This window comes from Bufo bufo, chromosome 5 (genome assembly GCF_905171765.1).
Source record: "Bufo bufo chromosome 5, aBufBuf1.1, whole genome shotgun sequence".
NCBI lineage: Eukaryota > Metazoa > Chordata > Amphibia > Anura > Bufonidae > Bufo > Bufo bufo.
The window spans coordinates 249241895-249264105 of record NC_053393.1 but is presented as its reverse complement, the minus strand read 5'-3'; the positions used below and the strand labels follow the sequence as shown (position 1 = coordinate 249264105).

At 42.2% G+C, this 22211-nt stretch overlaps 1 protein-coding gene across 3 annotated transcripts in view; it reads right to left on the bottom strand.

The window, feature by feature from the left end:
- Nucleotides 1–1204: 1204 nt before the first annotated feature.
- GRB10 (growth factor receptor bound protein 10) overlaps nucleotides 1205–22211 on the bottom strand; it is a 305010-nt gene continuing 284003 nt past the window's right edge. For all 3 annotated transcript variants that reach the window (XM_040431392.1, XM_040431391.1, XM_040431393.1), the window contains exons 14-18: nucleotides 10779–10895; nucleotides 7804–7870; nucleotides 7264–7351; nucleotides 4881–4974; nucleotides 1205–3510 (exon numbers count right to left, since the gene is read on the bottom strand). In XM_040431392.1, the coding sequence (XP_040287326.1) occupies nucleotides 3364–3510; nucleotides 4881–4974; nucleotides 7264–7351; nucleotides 7804–7870; nucleotides 10779–10895 (513 nt within the window). In that variant the 3' untranslated portion in view covers nucleotides 1205–3363. The remainder of the gene's footprint in view (nucleotides 3511–4880; nucleotides 4975–7263; nucleotides 7352–7803; nucleotides 7871–10778; nucleotides 10896–22211) is intronic.

Sequence of the window (22211 nt, the reverse complement as noted above, 5' to 3'; positions counted from 1 at the left end):
CTAATAGATGTTTAGAACTTACATTAATTTGATTAGGTTCAAATAAGCAAAATTTGCCATTGATGCAGTCTCATAAATTGGGCGTTTTCCTGCTTTGTAATCCTCAAAAAAAAATCATTAACAGCTTCCCACTGACATCAATAAAAAAACAAAATAATTTATTTATTTTTTTAAAACTCAACCATGTTCACACCTTGTAAACACAGTAGAGCGCTTTGTTGATCTTAAAAACACTTAAAGGGGTTATTTAATCCTATAAAACAGTGTTTCCCAACCAGTGTGCCTCGAGCTGTTGCAAAACTACAACTCCCAGAATGCCTGGACAGCCTTTGGCTGTGCGGGCATGCTGGGAGTTGTAGTTTTGCAACAGCTGGAGGCACACTGGTTGGGAAACACTGCTATAAAAATCCCCCACAATATGCCGGGGGCCCTCCCACACTCTCGATGCTAGAGAGGCTCGTCCCCCGTCACCACCTGCCATTGGCTTCTCATCTTCCCCCACCGGAAGATGCATATTGCAGGGCTTTTTATAGGATTGGATAACACCTTTAAAAGGGAACCTGTCACCTCTACTATGCTACCCTCACAGAGTTTCTAAATGTTCATTGTGTTACCCTAAACATATAAATTACACTTTTAATTTAATTTGCAGACGAATTCAATAAGTATTATGCATTTTTGTACTTCCCACCTTTATGCAAACAGAAAAGAGTCATATTTTACTTGTGTGACCACAAGCTCTGACTCATCTCAGGTTAATTTGCATATGTATCAAATCGGTTTTATTACACAATAAAAGCACACAGAACTATGGGGACTGGGTATTGCGGATGTGCTAGCGGCCATCTAGCAACCCATGTCCTCAGCTCTATACCCAAAATCCAGGTGACAGGTTCCCTTTAAGTGACAGGTTGCATATTTCAAGCAGATTTTTATAGTGGACTTCCATAAAAGTCGAGTCAATGGAAAGCAGAAAAATACTCACTCAAAAACTCTTCTAAAATGCTTGCAGAGACTCCACAAAACCCACCACCAAATTACAAAACAGCCACCAAAACCATCTAGTTTCAGCTACTGATCAGGCATTTATTCCTGCTTCAAATTTTGCCATGTGAACATAGCCTTACAGCTAACAAGGTCTATTCAGGTGTCTCTATGCCAGACACAAGGAGCACAAAATTCTGCTTAGAGATGGAAAGGCATACACTAAAATCATCAGGCATCTTTATTTAATCAATCTATCAGATTCAAATTCACAAAATTTTCAGGAAGGCAAGGACACACCTTTCTTGGCCACTCACACGAGTGTTTCACAGTCAAGAAACAGTACGTTCACTGAAGTCGTATCTTTTAAAAATAAATCTTCATGACCCTATAAAGTATGATCTACCTTTCTTCACAGATCACCTTAAAGGTAACACAAAGAAAATGGCATTTAATATTACTTTTAATTTCCCAAACTAGGGTTGCAGATTAAAACGGCCTGTCCATGCTTATAAGACATTACCCTAATGCCAGGATTTATGCCATATAATCTTGGAAGCAGAAAAAAAAAAAAACAGGCTTCATAAGAGATGACAACAACTATTGATTGTTGTCAACCTGAATAAAAAATGGCACAGAACAGATTTTAGGCCTTCTCTTCAGCAATGTGCATATATTTCTATGCTTTAAGCACAATTTATAAAAGAAATCTTTGCCAGTGTTTGACGTGGCATTCTGACCAACTTACAAAATACTGTACATTAGAAAAAGAAAAACAAACATAAAATCAAGTTTCTTCATTTTATATGAGGCAAATACATGGAATAATGTAATGATGTGTTCCATAATCTAAAATACAGTGTTTCTATACTGCAGTTGCATGATACAGCTGATATGTTTCACTGAAGCTTTTTATTGTCACAAGTGATTCCCAAAGTAAATACCGAGTCTTGCATTGTATACTTCAGTAGCTCTTATGTCAACATAATTTAAAGTGAGAATCGTTACTTCCAGGATTAGATAATCCAGTCCTTTAAATTCTTATTTCCAAGAGAGCATCGTTTGAGTAACTGAATTTTCCTCTTTGGCAATGGAGGCCTTACAGGTGTTTTAAAAAACAAGAGAGATACAAGTATAAATGGATACACAGAAATTTGTTACTCTAGGTAGACAATTTCTTTACAATACTTAGCCTGCCCTAAATTAACAAGACCATAAGGCCAATTTTAATGATTGAGGCCATTATGTGTGTACTGTATTGTAACAGATATTTCCTGATAATAAAAGATAGGCTGGATTTAAAGTGAAGTGAAACTGTAGCTCAAAGATTTATGCATAGTTATCACTTACAGACTCAAGCTTATTAGGATAGCTATATAACAGGCATTTTCTTATTGGTGTGTGAGAAAAAAAAAAACATTAAGGCCAATTTCACACAAGTGTATTCAGTGCGAGAAATAAGCACCATATGTAAGAGGTGTTTCCAGTCCTGAATGCTGCTCCTTTGACATGTACCCACTGCATTATAATGATTTATAATGTGGTGTATTAATGTCCAACCTCAACTCTAAGATTTGTACTGATGGCATTGCGAGTACAATACATAAGAGAAATGGTGCGGCAGGAACACACAGCATTATAAATCATTATGATACTAGGGGTCCATGTCATAGGAGCAGCATTCAGGACAGGAAATACCTCTGAGAGCAAATTTCTTGTACTAAATACACTTGTGTGAAACTGGTCTATGTCTGCTCAGATCTCCAGATGAACTCTCCAAAAGATGCATACAGGTGGCAGGAGACAAGCCTTGCAAAAAAGTTGATGGTAATTTCTTCCCAGTAAATCCATTGAAAGTTGAAGCATTTCACATGTTACAGCACAGCAATTGCTGCTTAATTAAAAATGTCAAACCAGCTCTTTTCAAAAGGCTGTAATACATATTGAAACGCAGGAGTGCAAAGATGTATTTCAATAAAAAAAAAAAAAACATAAAATAAGTAAACAGATCAGTCTTAATTATCAAGATTACTCCAGGGCAAAAGTCCTTTTCCCCACCCTCCCACTCACTAAACTATCTCCCACACCTACCCGACCAATCCCAAGATTCTTCTTCAAGGCTTGTTTCTGATGAGCATCCCAACCATCAAAAATTGCAGATATTTAGCATTCTATTTCTGAAATTATATATCACCCTATTCCATTTAGAGATGCTGGAACAAATCTGAATATACAAGATACCAGCTAATTGTGATAAGCTGGCCCCAGTTGATTGATCCAGTCACAAGGTGCATGTGTAAACACAAGTCTTTTCCCCCCAACAGGACCGAGGCCCACCCCATCGTCAATGTTCCACTTTATTTAGTCTTTTATCGGAGGTCATAAGGCCACTTTGATGCAGTGGTATTTAAGTTTGCATGGCAAAACTCCTTTGTTTAGCTGATAAAACTCAACAAGCTGAATTAAATCTGTGAATTTGGTATTGCCATCATCTAGGCTAAAGAACATCTGCCCATCGTCTTCACACTGAAAGTTGAAAAGAACAAAACAGGTTTTTAAAATGCATATAATATGGTATAAATAACAATACTACTAATCAATGGGTTATTACTATCTTATAAAGTGATGGTATGTCGCTATGCTGTAACCTGTACCACCGCCACATTCTAAAAATAAAGGGTTCCTGGTGCTAATTTAGTACTGTGTCCCTGTGCCCCCTTCTAGGTTTTTCAGTTCAGAACAGTGCTGAAAGCCAAGAGGCTGTTTAGGGATCTGCAGCAAGCCACATTCAGATTGCAGATGGCACCGCTGTGCATGAATAAACAACAACTCTAAATAAGAGCTGCAGCCCCTTTATTATCAGGATTGGGGGCGTCCCACAGGCCAGAACCTACCCTATATTTAATCAATGGCATATCCCTGTGAAATAATCATTCAAAAAAACATTGTAATCATTTTCTAGAACAGCCTGGAGAGTAAGTATTCTCCATGCTTGTCATCTGATACAGCTCCAGACAAAAAAAAAAAAAAAAAAAAAAAAAAAAAAAAATGTTGACCTGTCATTACAAATGACTCCCTCAAATCAAAGCAAGTTCCCCTCTGGATCAACTTGCAAGATAACAGGCCGAACTGGATGGACAAATATCTTTTTTCGGCCTTCTGTACTATGTTACTATGTTAGTACTGAAACAGTAGTAAACACCTTACCACGGTATACTTGGTATGAAGTTCTTCAAACTGGTATACAGATCTGCAGAACTGCTTTACGCAAACATAAGTTTGGGTATTGGCTATTTACTCTGCAATCAGACCCTTGGTAAGAAAATTTGATGCATGCACTTCCTCTCCTCAGCTATTTAAAAGATATTTATTCTGTAGTTCCGATTATTTTACTGCATAACCAGTTTACAACTCCGCTTATGAACAAAGCAGCATTTGCTCACTCACATTCAGGGCTTGACCTTGCAATGTATATCACAAATATACTACCACAAAGTTTATTGTTGCAGCAGGCTAAAACTGTCCACACAAATTAGAAACCCACCAATTTCAGTGGGGCTGTCTGAAAATATGTAAATTATACATTCCCCAAGACCATAGGTATCAGAGGAAAGAAGGTTTGGGAATGTTGGATATTAGAATGCCTGACTCTTTACTCCTAAAGGAGAATGACCTGCTAGGGAGGAGGTCCTGCTCCACTATTTCTTGCATGCCTGTTTGAAAACAGACTTAATAAATGTCCTTAAAAAAAATAAAAATTCCTGAAGAAAAAAATCCAGATAAAAGCCGTTCTCATAGCAATTAATTGGTATGCATATATGTGAATAGCAGTATGAGTTTTAACATTTTCTTCTATAATTTAGTATTTTTTACATTTCTATGCTTTGAATACTCACAGGTAAAATCTGGAAATGCTTAATCTTCTGATGATGACACAGTGTAAGTACAAATGCCTTTGGATTACTCTGACTGTCTCGAAGGAGAAAAAGTCTGAAACAGTAAAAGGTTACATATAAAACTGTTTAGCATATAAGTATAGCATACAAGGAAAATTCATATTTGATTTTATTTTTATGAAAATAAAGAGCAGGGGCGTTTGATTTCTGTTCCAGGGAGTGCCCTTATCTAGGTAGGGTAAATGGTTTACCCACTGTAAAACTCACATTTGGTAAAAGCCTTTCTACTTCAGCACCATTTGCGACTGATGCTTCATGTCATTAACTATATGAATACCCCACAATCTAGCATAGCATAATGTTTTATAACACAAGACACACAGAGGTATTCCATCACTAGCACCCACTGCTTGCTAGCTATCCTAGTGATGAATGAGTCAGAATAGCATAGTGCAGACAGTGCACATGAGCCTGAGATCACTGATAGTGCACTGAGGATCAGTAGTATTGACTCAGGGTTATCTAACAAACCACTGATATACGGGGCCCGAGAGACTTTGGGGGAGTATACGCTGTCTCATCCCAGATGCTTCACATACTACTGACCCACTCTGACTCCTTTTGCAAGGTTGGGCTGATTTCAGCCTTGGCCATCTATCTTGACTGACCCTGTGTTTATGACCTATGAACCACAGTTGTCTAATAATTTATGGTTGAACAGGGTTCATATACCGACTGCAGTCATTTGCACATTCCTAGGCAGGGTGAATGTAATGGATTAGTGTCTATGCATGTCCACAACCTGCAACATTACCAATATACACTGCCTGTCCAAAAAAAAAAAAAAAGGTCGCCACCCAAAAAAAAAAGGTCACACACTCAAATATTTCATTGGATCGCCTTTAGCTTTGATTACGGCACGCATTCGCTGTGGCATTGTTTCGATAAGCTTCTGCAATGTCACAAGATTTATTTCCATCCAGTGTTGCATTAATTTTTCACCAAGATGTTGCATTGAGGATGGTAGAGTCTGACTGCTGCGCAAAGCCTTCTCCAGCACATCCCAAAGATTCTCAATGGGGTTAAGGTCTGGACAATGTGGTGGCCAATCCATGTGCGAAAATGATGTCTCATGCTCCCTGAACCACTCTTTCACAATTTGAGCCCGATGAATGCTGGGATTGTCATCTTGGAATATGCCCGTGCCAGCAGGGAAAAAAAAATCCATTGATGGAATAACCTGGTCATTCAGTATGTTCAGGTAGTCAGCTGACCTCATTCTTGGAGCACATACTGTTGCTTAACCTAGACCTGACCAACTGCAGCAATCCCAGATCATAGCACTGCCCCCACAGGCTTGTACAGTAGGCACTAGGCATGATGGGTGCATCACTTCATCTGCCTCTCTTCTTATCCTGATGCGCCCATCACTCTGGAACAGGGTAAATCTTGACTCAGACCACATGACCTTCTTCCATTGCTCCAGAGTCCAATCTTTATGCTCCCTAGCAAATTGAAGCCTTTTTTTCTGGTTTGCCCCACTGATTAGTGGTTTTCTTACGGCTACACAGCTGTTCAGTCCCCATACCTTGAGTTCCCTTCGCATTGTGCGTGTGGAAATGCTCTTACTTTCACTATTAAACATAGCCCTGAGTTCTACTGTTTTTCTTCGATTTGATTTCACCAAATGTTTAAGTGATAGCCGATCACGATCATTCAGGATTTTTTTCCCCCACAACATTTCTTCCTCGAATACGATGGGTCCCTACTATTCTTCCAGTTTTTAATAATGCGTTGGACAGTTCTTGACCCAATTTTAGTAGTTTCTGCAATCTCCTTAGATGTTTTCTTTGCTTTATGCATGCCAATGATTTGACTCTTCTCAAACAGACTAAGATCTTTTCCACGACAACGAGATGTGTCTTTTGACATGGTTGTTTAAGAAATGAGAAGCAACTCATTGCACCAGTTGGGGTTAAATAACTTCTTGCCAGGTGAAAGATAATCGTCCATGCAGTAATTATCCAATAGGATGCTCATAACTATTTGCTTAGTTGAATCCAGGTGGCGACTGTTTTTGGACAGGCAGAGTATATCAACTAACAACTTATCAACGAGTGTTTTTGCGGTCTGGGTATACAGACATCATTCATTTCTCCTGTATACTGCCTACAATTGATCCTAGGGCGTTCCCCCCCGCCCGCTCTTTAATTAGTAAATTAATAAAGATTTATGTTTTAGCGTTTCTATAGGCAGTAATCCTCATATTTTGGAACGTCAACTTTATACCTATTGGCCGTGAGTTAACTATTTCCATATATTTCCATAATGAGTTTATTAACTGAGAACATATAGCTGGCAATGTAATGCATGAACTTCTTACCCATCCACAAGCCCTTGTTGTTTAATGATTGTTTGCGATTCTTCTCTAGGTATTCTACCATGGAACCAAGGTTGTGTTCTATGAATTACTATTAAAGAAAGCACAATTGTTAACCTTCAATAACACCAGTATCACACTTTTTTAGCAAGTGAAAAAAAAAAAGGAACACAAGGGTACTTTCACACTAGCGGCAGGACGGATCCGACAGGCTGTTCACCCTGTCGGATCCATCCTGCCGCTCCGTCCCCATTGCCTATAATGGGGACAGGGGGGGAGCTCAGACGCAGCACGGCAGTGCACTGAAAGAGGCTGCCGGACTAAAAGTCCTGTATGTCTGACTTTTTAGTCCGGCGGCCTCTCGCTGTGCACTGCCGTGCTGCGCCGGAGCTCCGCCCCCTTCCCCATCATAGTCAATGGGGACGGAGCGGCAGTCCAGCGGCACGGCGAAATAGCGGCAGGATGGATCAGACAGGGTGAACAGCCTGTCGGATCTGTCCTGCCGCTAGTGTGAAAGTAGCCTAAGGAACTGCATATATTCACCTGTGCTGAGTGTGGAAGGATGAAGTGGACTTTGGTTTCCCAAAACATTCATACGAGAACTTCGCTTCTATGAAAGAACCAAGAAATATATCAAACCTGTCGCTCTAGTATTAGAACTTGTCTGTGCTAGCACAGTACTACTTTTTATAACACGTTACCAGGTTAACCCCTTCTGGTTAACCCCCAGTTTTCACCTTGCTGCCCAGGTCAGTTTTTGCAAATCTGACACGTGTCACTTTATGTGGTAATAACTTTGGAATGCTTTCACAAGCCATTCTGAGATTGTTTTGTCTGAAGCTTTTACTTCATGACAGTGGTAAACTTGAGTCAATATATTTCACCTTTATTTATTAAAAAAAATCTAAACTTTACAAAAAAATATGGAAAAATTCACAATTTTCTAAATTTGAATTTCTCTGCTTCTAAGACAGATAGTGATACCTCACAACATATTTATTATGTTACATTTTCCATATGTCTACTTTATGTTAGCATCATTTTGTAAGTCATTTAATTGAATTTTAGAAGCAATATTTCAAATAAAAAAACATTTTTTAAGCACCAATTTAGTTATAAAGTGATTTTGAGGGATTTACAAAATGAAAACCACCCATAAATGACCCCTTATTAGAAACTACATCCCTTAAATTATTCAAAACTGATGTTACAAACTTTGTTAACCCTTGAAGTGTTCCACAAGAATTCAAGGAAAATGGAGGTGAAATTGGAAAATGTCATTTTGCTTGCAAATTTTTTAATGCTAATCATTTTTTTCTTGCAACACAGCAAGGGTTAACAGCAAAATCAACCTCAATATGCACTACTCTGATTCTGCAGTTTACAGAAATACCCCATATGTGGTAGTAAACTGCTGTAGGGGCACATGGCAGTGGTCAGAAGGAAGGGAGCGCCTTATGGTTTTTGGAGGTAGATTTTGCTAGAGTTGTTTTTGGGCACCATTTTGCATTTAAAGAGACCCCGACGTACCCCTACAGTGGAAACCCATTTTGGAAACTACAACCCTCAAATAATTTTTTAAGGGGTGTACAGAATTTAGAAACACTTGGTTCTGAAAATGATAAGATATTGCTTTAGCCCCAAATTTTTCATTTTCACAAGGGGTAACAGGAGAAAAAGCACCCCATAATTTGTTATCCATATTCCCCTGAATATGGCAATGCCCCATATGTGGTGATAAATTGCTGGAGGGGAACATGGCAGGACTCCGAAGGGAAGGAGTGCCACGTGGCTTTTGCAGCGCAGATTTTGATTGATTTACTGGCTCCATTGGTTATTTTTTGAAAGACTGTCTTATATGGGGGTTAATTGTTTTGCAGGATGAGGTGAATTTCATTGGTACCAAATTACTTTTTGATCACTCGACATTACACATTTTGTAAGGCGAGGTGTCAAAAAATTACTATTTTAGCACAATTTTTATTTATTTATTTTTACAGCTTTCACCTGACAGGGTAGATCATGTGATATTTTTACAGAACTGGTTACGGTTGTGGCAAAACCTAATATGCCTTTTTTTGTTAAGTAAAATCATTTTTTAAAAAGAAAATCTTATTTTTGTGTTGCCATTTTCAGACTTTTTTTTGCAGCAATTGTCTTATGTAGGGTCTCACTTTTTGAGGTGAGGTGACTGATTGGTACTACTCCGGGGTACATATGACACTGATCGCTTGGTGTTGCTGTTTTGGCAATGTTTATTTTTCTTTTACGGCGTAAACCTGACGGAATGGATCATGTGATATTTTTATAGAGCGGTTTGTTATGGATGAGGCGATACCCAATATACCTACTTTATATGACTTTTGGGGAAAAGGGTGCTTTTTTCCTTTTTACTTGGAACTTTTTTTTTTTGTTATCATGTAAAAGTTTTTTTTTACTTTTTTTTTGCCCCACTGTTGGACTTCAACTTTTGGGTGTCTGATCCCCTCTGTAATGCATTACAATACATGTGTATTGTAATGTGTTGGCTGTCAGCGTATTACCATTGTAAGTTGCTGACAGCCTGCTTGCCTGTGAGACCCAGGGGGCTGTGTCTCTTAGGCTTCCATAGAAGGCAGTCATGATGCCTATGGAACACATTTGTCTGCTTCCCAGCCATCGGGTCCCGGTTACCGCCGCACGGGGAACCAATGGGTACATGGAGCCCCCTCCCTCTACTAACCCCGTACATGTCGTGGTCAGCAACGACAGCAGCATAGCAAGGGTTAAAGCGTCGGCATTGGTGGAATGGTATATACAGAAAGGGCACAGCCTGACCTCTGCCGCTGATCGGGAAGACACAGCTCCTATGATGGTGACAGCCCCCATTACTGTAGAATTCTTACTTTTATAAATATTTAAATGAGCCTCTAGGAGTGGGGGGGGGGGGGCGTTGCTCCTGCACCTAGAGGCTCCTGTCTCCCACCTCAAGTCATACCTTCCAAGTGTTGATCGACAGGGCCAGGCATCATTCACATCCTTCTGCCTGTCCAGTGTGCACTGGGGAAATCTCGCGCTGTTCAGTATTCTGCGGAGGCGCAGTGAGGAAGCTGGCAGCCTGCGATCATCCTTCCCTCACCGCACCTGCGCAGAATACCGAACGGCGCGAGATTTCCTCAGGGCAGGCAGAAGGATGCGAACAATGGCTTGGCCCGCCAATTAACACTTGAAAGGCATGACTTGAGGTGGGAGACAGGAGCCTCTAGGTGCAGGAGCAACGCCCCCCCGCCCCCCTCCCTAGAGGCTCATTTACATTTATTTTAAAAGTAAGATTTCTACAGTAATGGGGGCACGGATAATCATTAGAATAGCAGTTAGGTGCAGCTGACATTAGCACATCGCTAATGTCAGCCAGTTTAATAGTGAAAATTCTAGTGACAGAAACCCTTTAGTGCACATACTATTGGGTAATTCAGGAATGTAGAGCACTTCTTTAAGGACAATCACAGCTAGGTGTGATAATGCAATGTAACATTTACCCTCCAAGCGTGCCCTTCTTCCACTGCAGCACTTTGTGCTTCCAAGGGATTTTCAATAACTCTTCCTGTCTGTCCAGAGAAATCCATTGCAACTAGGCAATTTTCGGACACACTTCTCTGAAACAAGATTAGAAATGTAAAATCAGTTTTTAAACTTACCAATAGTATATTTACATTCGATAAAATACACTGCAGTGCAACAGCACCAACTATAAAGATAAAAAAAAACTATACTTTGTGAGTTGTCATCATAAATCAGCAGCACTGCTTCAAAAATCTTCCTCTGGACGGAAACCATAACAGACCCCATTATAGTCTACAGGGTCGGTAGGCTCCGTTCGGCTCAGTTACAGTATGTGCCGAATCTGTCTTTTCCATTCTTCTACTCCTATAATGGAGCAGAACAACAGAAAGGCTGAAAGTTGATGTGAACTCAGCCTTAGACTGACAGATTTTCTGGCAGTCTAATACTGCCTTCAAATGCCTGATGAACAAGCAAACATATGTTAATTGGGCAATTGTGATTTTTAAGCAGGCTTAAAAGTGACAATGGTGCTGGCTGCAGATCGTGATGTGTAGGGTTGCAACGGGTATCGAATCATCGATACTTTTGTACCCGGATTGATTCGATACCGGGATTTGCTATTTACCGACACTAGGCTGCACAGTAATCAGAACATGGCACGCACTGCTCTCAGCGAGCGCCATGTTATCCTCAGCAGCACAGAGGAGTCTCTCCCTCCATCCCCACTGTACCAATGCTTCCACCAATGAGAGGAGAGAGGGAAGTAGGAGGGGAGGGTCTGTGGCCACTGCGCCACCAATGAAGATAAATAACCCTTTAATTCAAATATAGGCGGTAGAATCACATACCCAGCCGTACCCGAGGGGTTAACTGCCGAGGATCGCAGCGCCTTGTCATAGGTCGGGTGCGGGGTATGTGATTCTGCCGCCGGCACCCGCCGCCTATAGGGTGAATAGGATAAGGGATTAAAAGATCCCAGGTTCTAGCCCCTAAAGAGGCTAATAACTATTAAATAAAAAGTAAAAAACAAAAAAATAAAATAAAAATTAAGTTTAAATCCCGTTCACAATTTTACATATAAAATATATAAACAAATAAACCTATTACATATTGCCATGTCCGAAAAGTCCAAACTATTAAAATATTAAAAAAATCTCATATGTGATGAACGCCGTAACAGAAAGAAAAACCATGCAATTCGCCATTTTTTTGTCACCTTGTCCCCCAAAAAATAGGCTTGACGTTTCATAAAATGCGGAATGCACGTGGCTTTTTGGTGTTTTATTTTTTTTTGCGTGGTATTAATTGGTATAGAGTATCGCAATACTTTTTTATGGTATCGAAATCGAATTTAAATTTTGGTATGGTGACAACCCTAGTGCTGTGTAATAATGATCTGCCGCCGGTTCCACCGCTGCTATGCATGGGGACAAACAATGGCATAACGATCTTTCCTTCCTATGCCACAGAGGACATCGCTGCATGTAATAGCAGCGGTGTCCTCCGCTAGCTGACAATTGCTGGGAGGGAACGCTTCCTTCCCGATAACCATCAGGGTTTCTAATACACCTGAAGCCTACATCCACTGAATGTCTCGGGGTCAGATCTCCAAGATGTTTGGAACAATCTCACTGCAGAGTTGTGTGTGCAAGTGTACCTAGAAGAACTGATGCGGTTTTGAAAGCAAAGGCTGGTCACACCAAATATTGAATGGATTACATTTCTCCTTTGTTCACTTAGCATTTTGTTAATTCAGAAACTATTAAACCTTCTGTTTTTAAAAGCATTCTTACTTTGCAGCTTATTTGAAACAGCTGCTTAAATCTTTCACATAATAAAAGGTGTGTATATATACAGATGTCACAATCCTAATCTTGATTCTTAACCACTTAAGGACCACAGGTTTATACCCCCCTAGTGACCAGGCCCTTTTTTACAAATCGGCACTCCACAACTTTAGCGGTTTATTGTTCGGTCATGCAACTTACCACCCAAATGAATTTTACCTCCTTTTCTTCTCACTAATAGAGCTTTCATTTGGTGGTATTTCATTGCTGCTGACATTTTTACTTTTTTTGTTATTAATCGAAATTTAACGATTTTTTTGCAAAAAAATGACATTTTTCACTTTCAGTTGTAAAATTTTGCAAAAAAAAACGACATCCATATATAAATTTTGCTCTAAATTTATTGTTCTACATGTCTTTGATAAAAAAAAAATGTTTGGGTAAAAAAAAAATGGTTTGGGTAAAAGTTATAGCGTTTACAAACTATGGTACAAAAATGTGAATTTCCGCTTTTTGAAGCAGCTCTGACTTTCTGAGCACCTGTCATGTTTCCTGAGGTTCTACAATACCCAGACAGTACAAACACCCCACAAATGACCCCATTTCGGAAAGTACACACCCTAAGGTATTCGCTGATGGGCATAGTGAGTTCATAGAACTTTTTATTTTTTGTCACAAGTTAGCGGAAAATGATGATTTCTTTATTTTTTTTTCCTTACAAAGTCTCATATTCCACTAACTTGTGACAAAAAATAAAAACTTCCATGAACTCACTATGCCCATCACGAAATACCTTGGGGTCTCTTCTTTCCAAAATGGGGTCACTTGTGGGGTATACTGCCCTGGCATTCTAGGGGCCCAAATGTGTGGTAAAGAGTTTGAAATCAAATTCTGTAAAAAATGACCAGTGAAATCCGAAAGGTGCTCTTTGGAATATGGGCCCCTTTGCCCACCTAGGCTGCAAAAAAGTGTCACACATCTGGTATCTCCGTACTCAGGAGAAGTTGGGGAATGTGTTTTGGGGTGTCATTTTACATATACCCATGCTGGGTGAGAGAAATATCTTGGCAAAAGACAACTTTTCCCATTTTTTTATACAAAGTTGGCATTTGACCAAGATATTTATCTCACTCAGCATGGGTATATGTAAAATGACACCCCAAAACACATTCCCCAACTTCTCCTGAATACGGAGATACCAGATGTGTGACACTTTTTTGCAGCCTAGGTGGGCAAAGGGGCCCATATTCCAAAGAGCACCTTTCGGATTTCACTGGTCATTTTTTTACAGAATTTGATTTCAAACTCCTTACCACACATTTGGGCCCCTAGAATGCCAGGGCAGTATAACTACCCCACAAGTGACCCCATTTTGGAAAGAAGACACCCCAAGGTATTCCATGAGGGGCATGGCGAGTTCCTAGAATTTTTTATTTTTTGTCACAAGTTAGTGGAAAATTATGATTTTTTTTATTTTTTTTTTCTTACAAAGTCTCATATTCCACTAACTTGTGACAAAAAATAAAAACTTCCATGAACTCACTATGCCCATCAGCGAATACCTTGGGGTGTCTTCTTTCCAAAATGGGGTCACTTGTGGGGTAGTTATACTGCCCTGGCATTCTAGGGGCCCCAATGTGTGGTAAGGAGTTTGAAATCAAATTCTGTAAAAAATGACCTGTGAAATCCGAAAGGTGCTCTTTGGAATGTGGGCCCCTTTGCCCACCTAGGCTGCAAAAAAGTGTCACACATGTGGTATCTCCGTTCTCAGGAGAAGTTGGGGAATGTGTTTTGGGGTGTCATTTTACATATACCCATGCTGGGTGAGAGAAATATCTTGGCAAAAGACAACTTTTCCCATTTTTTTTATACAAAGTTGTCTTTTGCCAAGATATTTCTCTCACCCAGCATGGGTATATGTAAAAAGACACCCCAAAACACATTCCCCAACTTCTCCTGAGAACGGAGATACCACATGTGTGACACTTTTTTGCAGCCTAGATGCGCAAAGGGGCCCACATTCCTTTTAGGAGGGCATTTTTAGACATTTGGATCCCAGACTTCTTCTCACGCTTTACGGCCCCTAAAATGCCAGGGCAGTATAAATACCCCACATGTGACCCCATTTTGGAAAGAAGACACCCCAAGGTATTCAATGAGGGGCATGGCGAGTTCAAAGAATTTTTTTTTTTTTGGCACAAGTTAGCGGAAATTGATTTTTTTCGTTTTTTCTCACAAAGTCTCCCTTTCCGCTAACTTGGGACAAAAATTTCAATCTTTCCTGGACTCAATATGCCCCTCAGCGAATACCTTGGGGTGTCTTCTTTCCAAAATGGGGTCATTTGTGGGGTGTTTGTACTGCCCTGGCATTTGAGGGTCTCCGCAATCATTACATGTATGGCCAGCATTAGGAGTTTCTGCTATTCTCCTTATATTGAGCATACGGGTAATGAGATTTTTTTTTTCCGTTCAGCCTCTGGGCTGAAAGAAAAAATGAACGGCACAGATTTCTTCATTCGCATCGATCAATGTGGATGAAAAAATCTCTGCCAAAAAAAGAAAAAGGAGGGGAAAGGCGTCTGCCAGGACATAGGAGCTCCGCCCAACATCCATACCCACTTAGCTCGTATGCCCTGGCAAACCAGATTTCTCCATTCACATCAATCGATGTGGATAAATAAATCATTGCCGGGATTTTTTAATTTTTTTTATATATACAAAGTGTTTGCCAAAGTATATGAACACCGCCGCCTCCTCAGCTCATATGCCTCGGCAAACGTATCTTTTACTGCAGAGGAGAAATCTCGTCTTGCAGCGCCGCATACACCGACTTGCGTGTAATCTGACAGCAGCGCAATGCTTCTGTCAGAATGCACATCAGTGCTGCAGCTAGTCGATCGCTTGGTCCACCTAGAAGGTCAAAAAAGCAAACAAAAAAAAACAGGCCGCAACGCAATAAATTTATTAACATTAACTTTAGAGAACATTAACTTTTATAAACTTTTGAAACAGAACAATAACTTTTTTGCTTACCAGTGATTTTTTTTTTTTTTTTTTACCTTTATAGGACAAACCTCTCCTTCCCCATGGGACAATGTGCAAAGCGCAAATCGCCCAGAGATGTGGCGAAGTACATTATGCACTTTGTCCCAGGTGAAAGGAGAGGTTTGTAGCAGCTCTGTGTGAAAGGGCCCTAATAGCCCTGTGTGCCTGTCCTGTGTCACGCGATCCCTACACTAATAGTGTACCTGAGTGTGGAACTTGCGGAAACACTCCCCTATGCATAGGGCAGGCTGGTCAGGACAGTCAGGACAAAAAACGGTGGTGTCACGCCTTATTCCAGCCCTGCTGCAGACACGACATCTTTTTCTTGGGGAACGTTGAGTTGGGGTACCAGGATAGACAGACGGGAAGTGTCTGCCATGTAGCCGGCTCACTACATCAGGGCCTTGGGGCACGGACCCTCCTGGATACAGGAGTTCCGAAATGATCTCTTCCTGGAATTTTAGGAAGGATCCTGTTCTCCCAGCCTTACTGTAGAGAACAAAACTATTATACATCGCCAATTGAATTAAATATACAGACACCTTTTTATACCAGCGTCTGGTGCGTCGGGAAACTAAATAGGGAGCCAACATCTGGTCATTGAAGTCCACCCCTCCCATGTGAAGGTTATAGTCATGGACAGAGAGGGGTTTCACAATGACTCCAGTTGCCCGTTCAATTTGGACAGTCGTGTCTGCGTGAATGGTGGACAGAAGGTAAACGTCCCTCTTGTCCCTCCACTTCACCGCGAGCAGTTCTTGGTCACACAAGGCAGCCCTCTCCCCCCGTGCAAGTCGGGTACTAACGAGCCGTTGGGGGAAGCCCCGGCGACTAGGTCGCGCGGTGCCACAGCATTGAATTCCGACTAGATGTAAGTGCCGAAAGAGGGCCACGCTTGAGTAAAAATTGTCCACGTATAAGTGGTACCCCTTGTGGAGTAAGGGTGACACCAAGTCCCAAACAATCTTGCCACTGCTCCCCAGGTAGTCAGGACATCCGACCGGCTCCAGTTTTGAGTCTTTTCCCTCATAGACCCTAAAACGATATGTATAGCCTGTGGCCCTTTCACAGAGCTTATACAGTTTGACCCCATAACGGGCGCGCTTGCTGGGGATGTACTGTTTTATGCCAAGGCGCCCGGTAAAATGTACTAGGGACTCGTCTATGCAGATGTTTTGATTAGGGGTATACGCATCTGCAAATCTGGATGACAAATGGTCTATGAGGGGCCGAATTTTGTGGAGCCGGTCATAAGCAGGGTGGCCTCTTGGATGACAGGTGCTATTGTCCGTAAAATGCATAAAGCACATTATGACCTCAAAACGTGCCCTAGACATTGCAGCAGAGAACATGGGCATGTAATGTATTGGGTCTTTAGACCAATATGACCGCAATACATTTTTTTTAGTTAGACCCATGCTGAGGATAAGGCCCAAAAAAAATTTAAACTCTGAAACTGACTGGTTTCCACCGGTAAGGCTGGGCATAGAAGCTTTCCGGATTGGCGGTAATAAACTGTGTGGCGTAGCGGTTGGTTTCTGCCACAACTAGGTCATAGAGATCCGCGGTGAAGAACAGCTCAAAAAACTGAAGGGCCGATCCTAAATGAGCCGTCTCCACGCGAACTCCAGACTGGGCGGTGAAAGGGGGCAATACGGGTGCGGCGGAAGCAGGGGAGTGCCAATTAGGATTTGCCAGCACCTCTGGGAGACTAAGGGTTCTACGGGCCTGTGAACGTGGTGGCTGCGACAGGGGGGTTACTGCACGTGCCACCGTACCAGCTGGAACTGCCCTTCTGGTGCTCGCCACTTCACCAGGGAATACGGCAGTGCTGGTAGAAGGTCCAGGGTGTGCTGCGCTGCTGGTGTATGCCGCACCATAAACAAGATCAGCGCTAGCACCACTCTGCTGCAAATGAGGGTCATCATGCAGGGTAGGCAGAACCCTGACATGGGATCGGGTACGTCTGGCCGTAGCAGGGACCTCTACCTCGTCAGCCTCACTAGCTTTTAGAGTGCCACTGCTGTCTACAGGTTCATATTCTGAACCACTGGATTCAGCGGGTGAGGCGTCCCCATCGCTTTCATCCATCAGGGCCAGAATCCTGTAGGCCTCTTCAGCGGAATACCCCTTGTTTGACATTTTGGGTTCACTAAATTTAGGGGGTATTCCTCTGAGACTACCCAGGAAAAAGAGCAAACCTACCTAGCAAAAAGGAGTGCTTGCGAAGTAAAGCTGCGACCGCTAATAAAGATCCAAAAAGCTCAAAAGTGATCTTTATAGCGGCGCAGCGATTTTACCGTGTTTTTGCAGTGATCAGAAAAAAAAATTTCTGTCACTGCGGTGGAGCGGACTGAACGCAAGTGTGCGCAAAAGATCAGGCCTGATCGGGCCAACACTGCGTTTTGTAGAGCCTAAGGTGACCCTAATGTACTTATATAGATCTGATTGCGATCAGTATTGATCACTTACAGATACTATATAGTACTAGTGCTGATTAGCGACAGCGATGACGCTAATCAGCGACTAATCAGTGACTGCGGTGCGGTGGGCTGGGCGCTAAACTACCTAGCAAGTAGCTAACTAACTGGCGGTGATAAGGGACCCTTACAGGGGGGGGTGATCAGTGACAGGGGGGGACAAGGGGGTGATCAGGGTGATCAGGGAGTCTAATATGGGCGATCAGGTGCTAAATAAGGGGTTAATAAATGACAGGGTAATGTGTAAATGTGTAGTGTGGTGTTTGGTGCTACTTACTGAGCTGCCTGTGTCCTCTGGTGGTCGATCCAAGCGAAAGGGACCACCAGAGGACCAGGCAGCAGTTATATCAGACGCTATTTTGAAAATAGCGTCTGACATAACCTTTTCATTCGGCGATTCAAAAATCTACAGCCTGCCAGCCAATGATCGCGGCCGGCAGGCTGCAGAAGAACTTGTGCACTATGCGTTCCTGTGAACGCGCGCGCCTGTGTGCGCGCGTTCACAGGAAATCTCAGGTCACGCGAGATGACGCCAATCGGCGTTAGTATGACCTGGGAGCGCCGCAGAGATGACGCCTTTCGGCGTTAGTGTGACGGTAAGTGGTTAATTAAATAAAAAGTAAACAATGGCAAGAAACTTAAAGGCTATGTACATGTCACGGCCCCTCCTGCGACAGGGGTCAGAAGATCTAAGAGACTGGCTGCACGTGATGTGATCTGATAGCCTCTCTGGTTTCACTTTTCTGTGTCGTTGCTGGGTATGACCACACCTCGGGTTTCAGGTGTAGCTTAAGCGGTCATTCTAACGCCTCTATTTAGTCTGGCCTCACCCATCATGCTATGCGGTTGATCGCTCCTTTCAGGATGCGAAGAGCTGGTGTCTGGTTCTCCTCTGAGTTCCTGCTCGTCTGCATACTTTGGAGTTAAAGGATAACTGTCACATTTAGACCCTAATTTCAATTTTCAAATATGTAGTTACTAATAACATGATATTCCAGAATCAGTTACTATTAGACTGACTTACCCCATATTTAATAAAATTCAGCCCTTGGCAACCAGTCTGCATAAAACTGCAATTTCACTATGCAGTTAAGATGGCCGCCACTGCCCTCACCCTGAGGCCAATCCCGCCTGCCCTCACTAGCCAGTAACAATAGCCCCCCAAAAGTGTCAGTAACCAGAGCCCTCCCCCCTAAAGGGTTAATCTCCTGCAGCACAAAGGGGTCCTCTTACCACATGTTGCTTTCATTTATACACTGAGCAGATGGCAGATCTCCCTTCCCTGTTGTGCACTGGTTCAGCTCTGCTGAGTGAGGGAGCGTCTGCCAAGCGCAGGGACAGGGAGAAGTGCACACAGCCCAGGCACTGTTATCAGCTGCTGGGGAGGACCTTTCTTTAATCATTTACTTACAGTCCCTGGCTGTCAGTAATGTGAGCCTGCACACAGCATGCTCCGTCCTTCAACAGATAGACTGAGCATGCCTAGCAACCCTATTTTAAGCACAGGTAAAAGTAGGCAGTACAGGGAACACAAATGTGGAATTAAGGGGTAATTGAATACACAGTGAAAAGTTGAAATAGGGCTACCAAAGTGATATCACCACAATCCAATACTCCCAAAAAAATTATATACGACAGTTATCCTTTAAGTGTCTTTTCCCTATTTCTTGTTCGTGGTTTTCCCCTACCTTTTGGTATTAGGCCTGAGGGAGTCTCCTGTTCCTTCAGCTGGGAAGAAATAGGTCATCTCTTGTACTGACACCATTTCCAGGGCACTTTAGGGTCAGATAGGGCCCTAGGTTCCAGCATATGAACATTCCTACCATCAAGGTCTGTTCATACTTCTAGTAGTCAGGGCTCTGTTTAGGGATTCACTAGGTGGTGACCTTTTCCCTTTCCTCTTGTGGTCGGTGTGGAGTGATCTTACCACACTGCGCCATGACAGAACATCTTCGGAGGCAATTTTTGTTTATGATTGCATTTTACTAATTTTTGGCTAAAAATCATGTTTTCAATTGGCCTTTATTAAAAAATATTGAGCCATTCGGTCAGAAAAGGTTAACTGTTTTTCTACCTGTAACTTTGCGCTGGTCATCTAATAACCCTCATCTCTAAACAACTAAGAGGTCAGACACTTATTTAAGCCACATTATAATCAGTAAAATAAGGATTGAGCTATAATGAGTGTTTATATCGTCAGAACAGACATGGGAAATCTGTCTGCTCCCCAGATGACAGAAAATCCACAGGGAGCTACTACAGCATGTCAGTACAAGTAAAAATAAGTACAATGCAATAATAAAATAAAATTGCCTCCAAAGGCACATTATGTTTAAAGGGGTTGTCCTGCACTGACAACTGGCACCCCCACTGATCAGCTGTTTGACAAGGAAATGGGGATGTTTTTATGTTTACCATATTTTTTTATAATTTTTGGTGAGGTCATTTTTAATTTTACATTAAAATTTCTACCACGTCTCGGTCTGTACAGATCATTTTACTGCAGTTACCTGCTTATCTATACACAGGGGTGATATCATTACAAGCAGGATTAGAATGACAGATGAACAGGTCACAGACAGGGCCGTCTTTAACAAGGGGCAAAAGGGGCAGCTGCCCCGGGCCCAGTTGCTCCTGTGGGGCCCAAGGCAGCTGCCTCTTGAGCCCTGCTAGCCACTGCCCCGGGTGTCAGGCTGTCAGCTACACAGGGGGTGCTGCCATGCCATTCCTGCCGGCACTCCAGGCAGCGTACTGTGAGAGCTGTGATTCTCTAGGACCTTAGATGACATCATCACCATGTGACCAGTAACCTAGCAATATTACTGGTCACATGGCTATGAGGTCATCAAGGTCCTACCAGGAGTGTTGCAGGAGAAGTTTGCCTTAACTGTGGAGCTTTTTTTGTGAAGATTACATCAGAAAAAGGTGACAGGGGCTGTTATGCTAATATACTGTAAACTACTGTATAGTGAGGTGCTGTATATTGTGGGGGGCCTGTATACTGTGGGGGCCTGTATAGTGTATACTGTGGGTGCTGTATATTGTGGAGTGCTATACTGCTGTACTGTATACTGTGGGGGGCTGTATACTGTGGGTGCTGTATATTGTGGAGTGCTATACTGCTGTACTGTATAGTGTGGGGGGCTGTATAGTGTGGGGTGCTGTATCGTGTATAGTTTGGGGTGCTGTATACGGTGAGGTGCTATACTGCTCTACTATATACTGTGAGGTGTTGTATACTGTGGGGTGCTGTATACTGTGGGCTGCTATACTATATACTGTGGGGTACTGTATAGTGTGGGTGCTATACTGCATAGTGTGTGGTGCTGTATACTATAGGGTGCTATACTGCATACTGTGGGTTGCTGTATACTATAGGGTGCTATACTGCATACTGTGGGTTGCTGGGGTGCACTGTAACACTAGGGTGAGCCGAGCCCCGGTCTCCTTCCTGCAGAGCGGTGCCCACTTCCAGCCTGAGCCCAGCTGCCCAGAGCACTGATCCTGAGCCGCTGGAGTCTTCAGAACTGGAGGTATTTATAGTCATTCACTGTACTCTACCAGATGTGTGGATTTTTTGTGCGTGTGTTGTGGTGGAGGGCGTGATTGCCTGCTAAGGTGTGGGAAGGCGGGATCCAGGGGGCCCAAGTAAATTTTTGCCCAGGGTCCAAACAATGCTCTGCCCTGGTCAGAGCATGCTTAGAAAACTCTCCCATAGAAGTCAATAAGGTCCCCTCCTGACCACTGTGTCTATGGCCCATGGGGCTGCAATAAAGCAATTTTCTGTTAATGTTAAGAACAGCTCACGCAAGATGGCCGTCCCTATAATCATGTTCAGGAAATAGAAAAAAAATAATAATCTACAATCAGAAAATAAAAACCAGATTAGAAAAAAGGAGATGTGTTACCATCTGGCTTTAACTGTCAGAAAACATTTTTTGCGACACATATCCTTTACCACCACAGAACCAGGTCAGCCTATTAGGCTTTGTGCCAGTTTAATAATTGTAGGATTTTATCTTTTTAATTAGAACAAAAAATACAAATAAAAAAATTTAAAAAATTAAAATAAAAATCAGATGCTATTAAACCAATA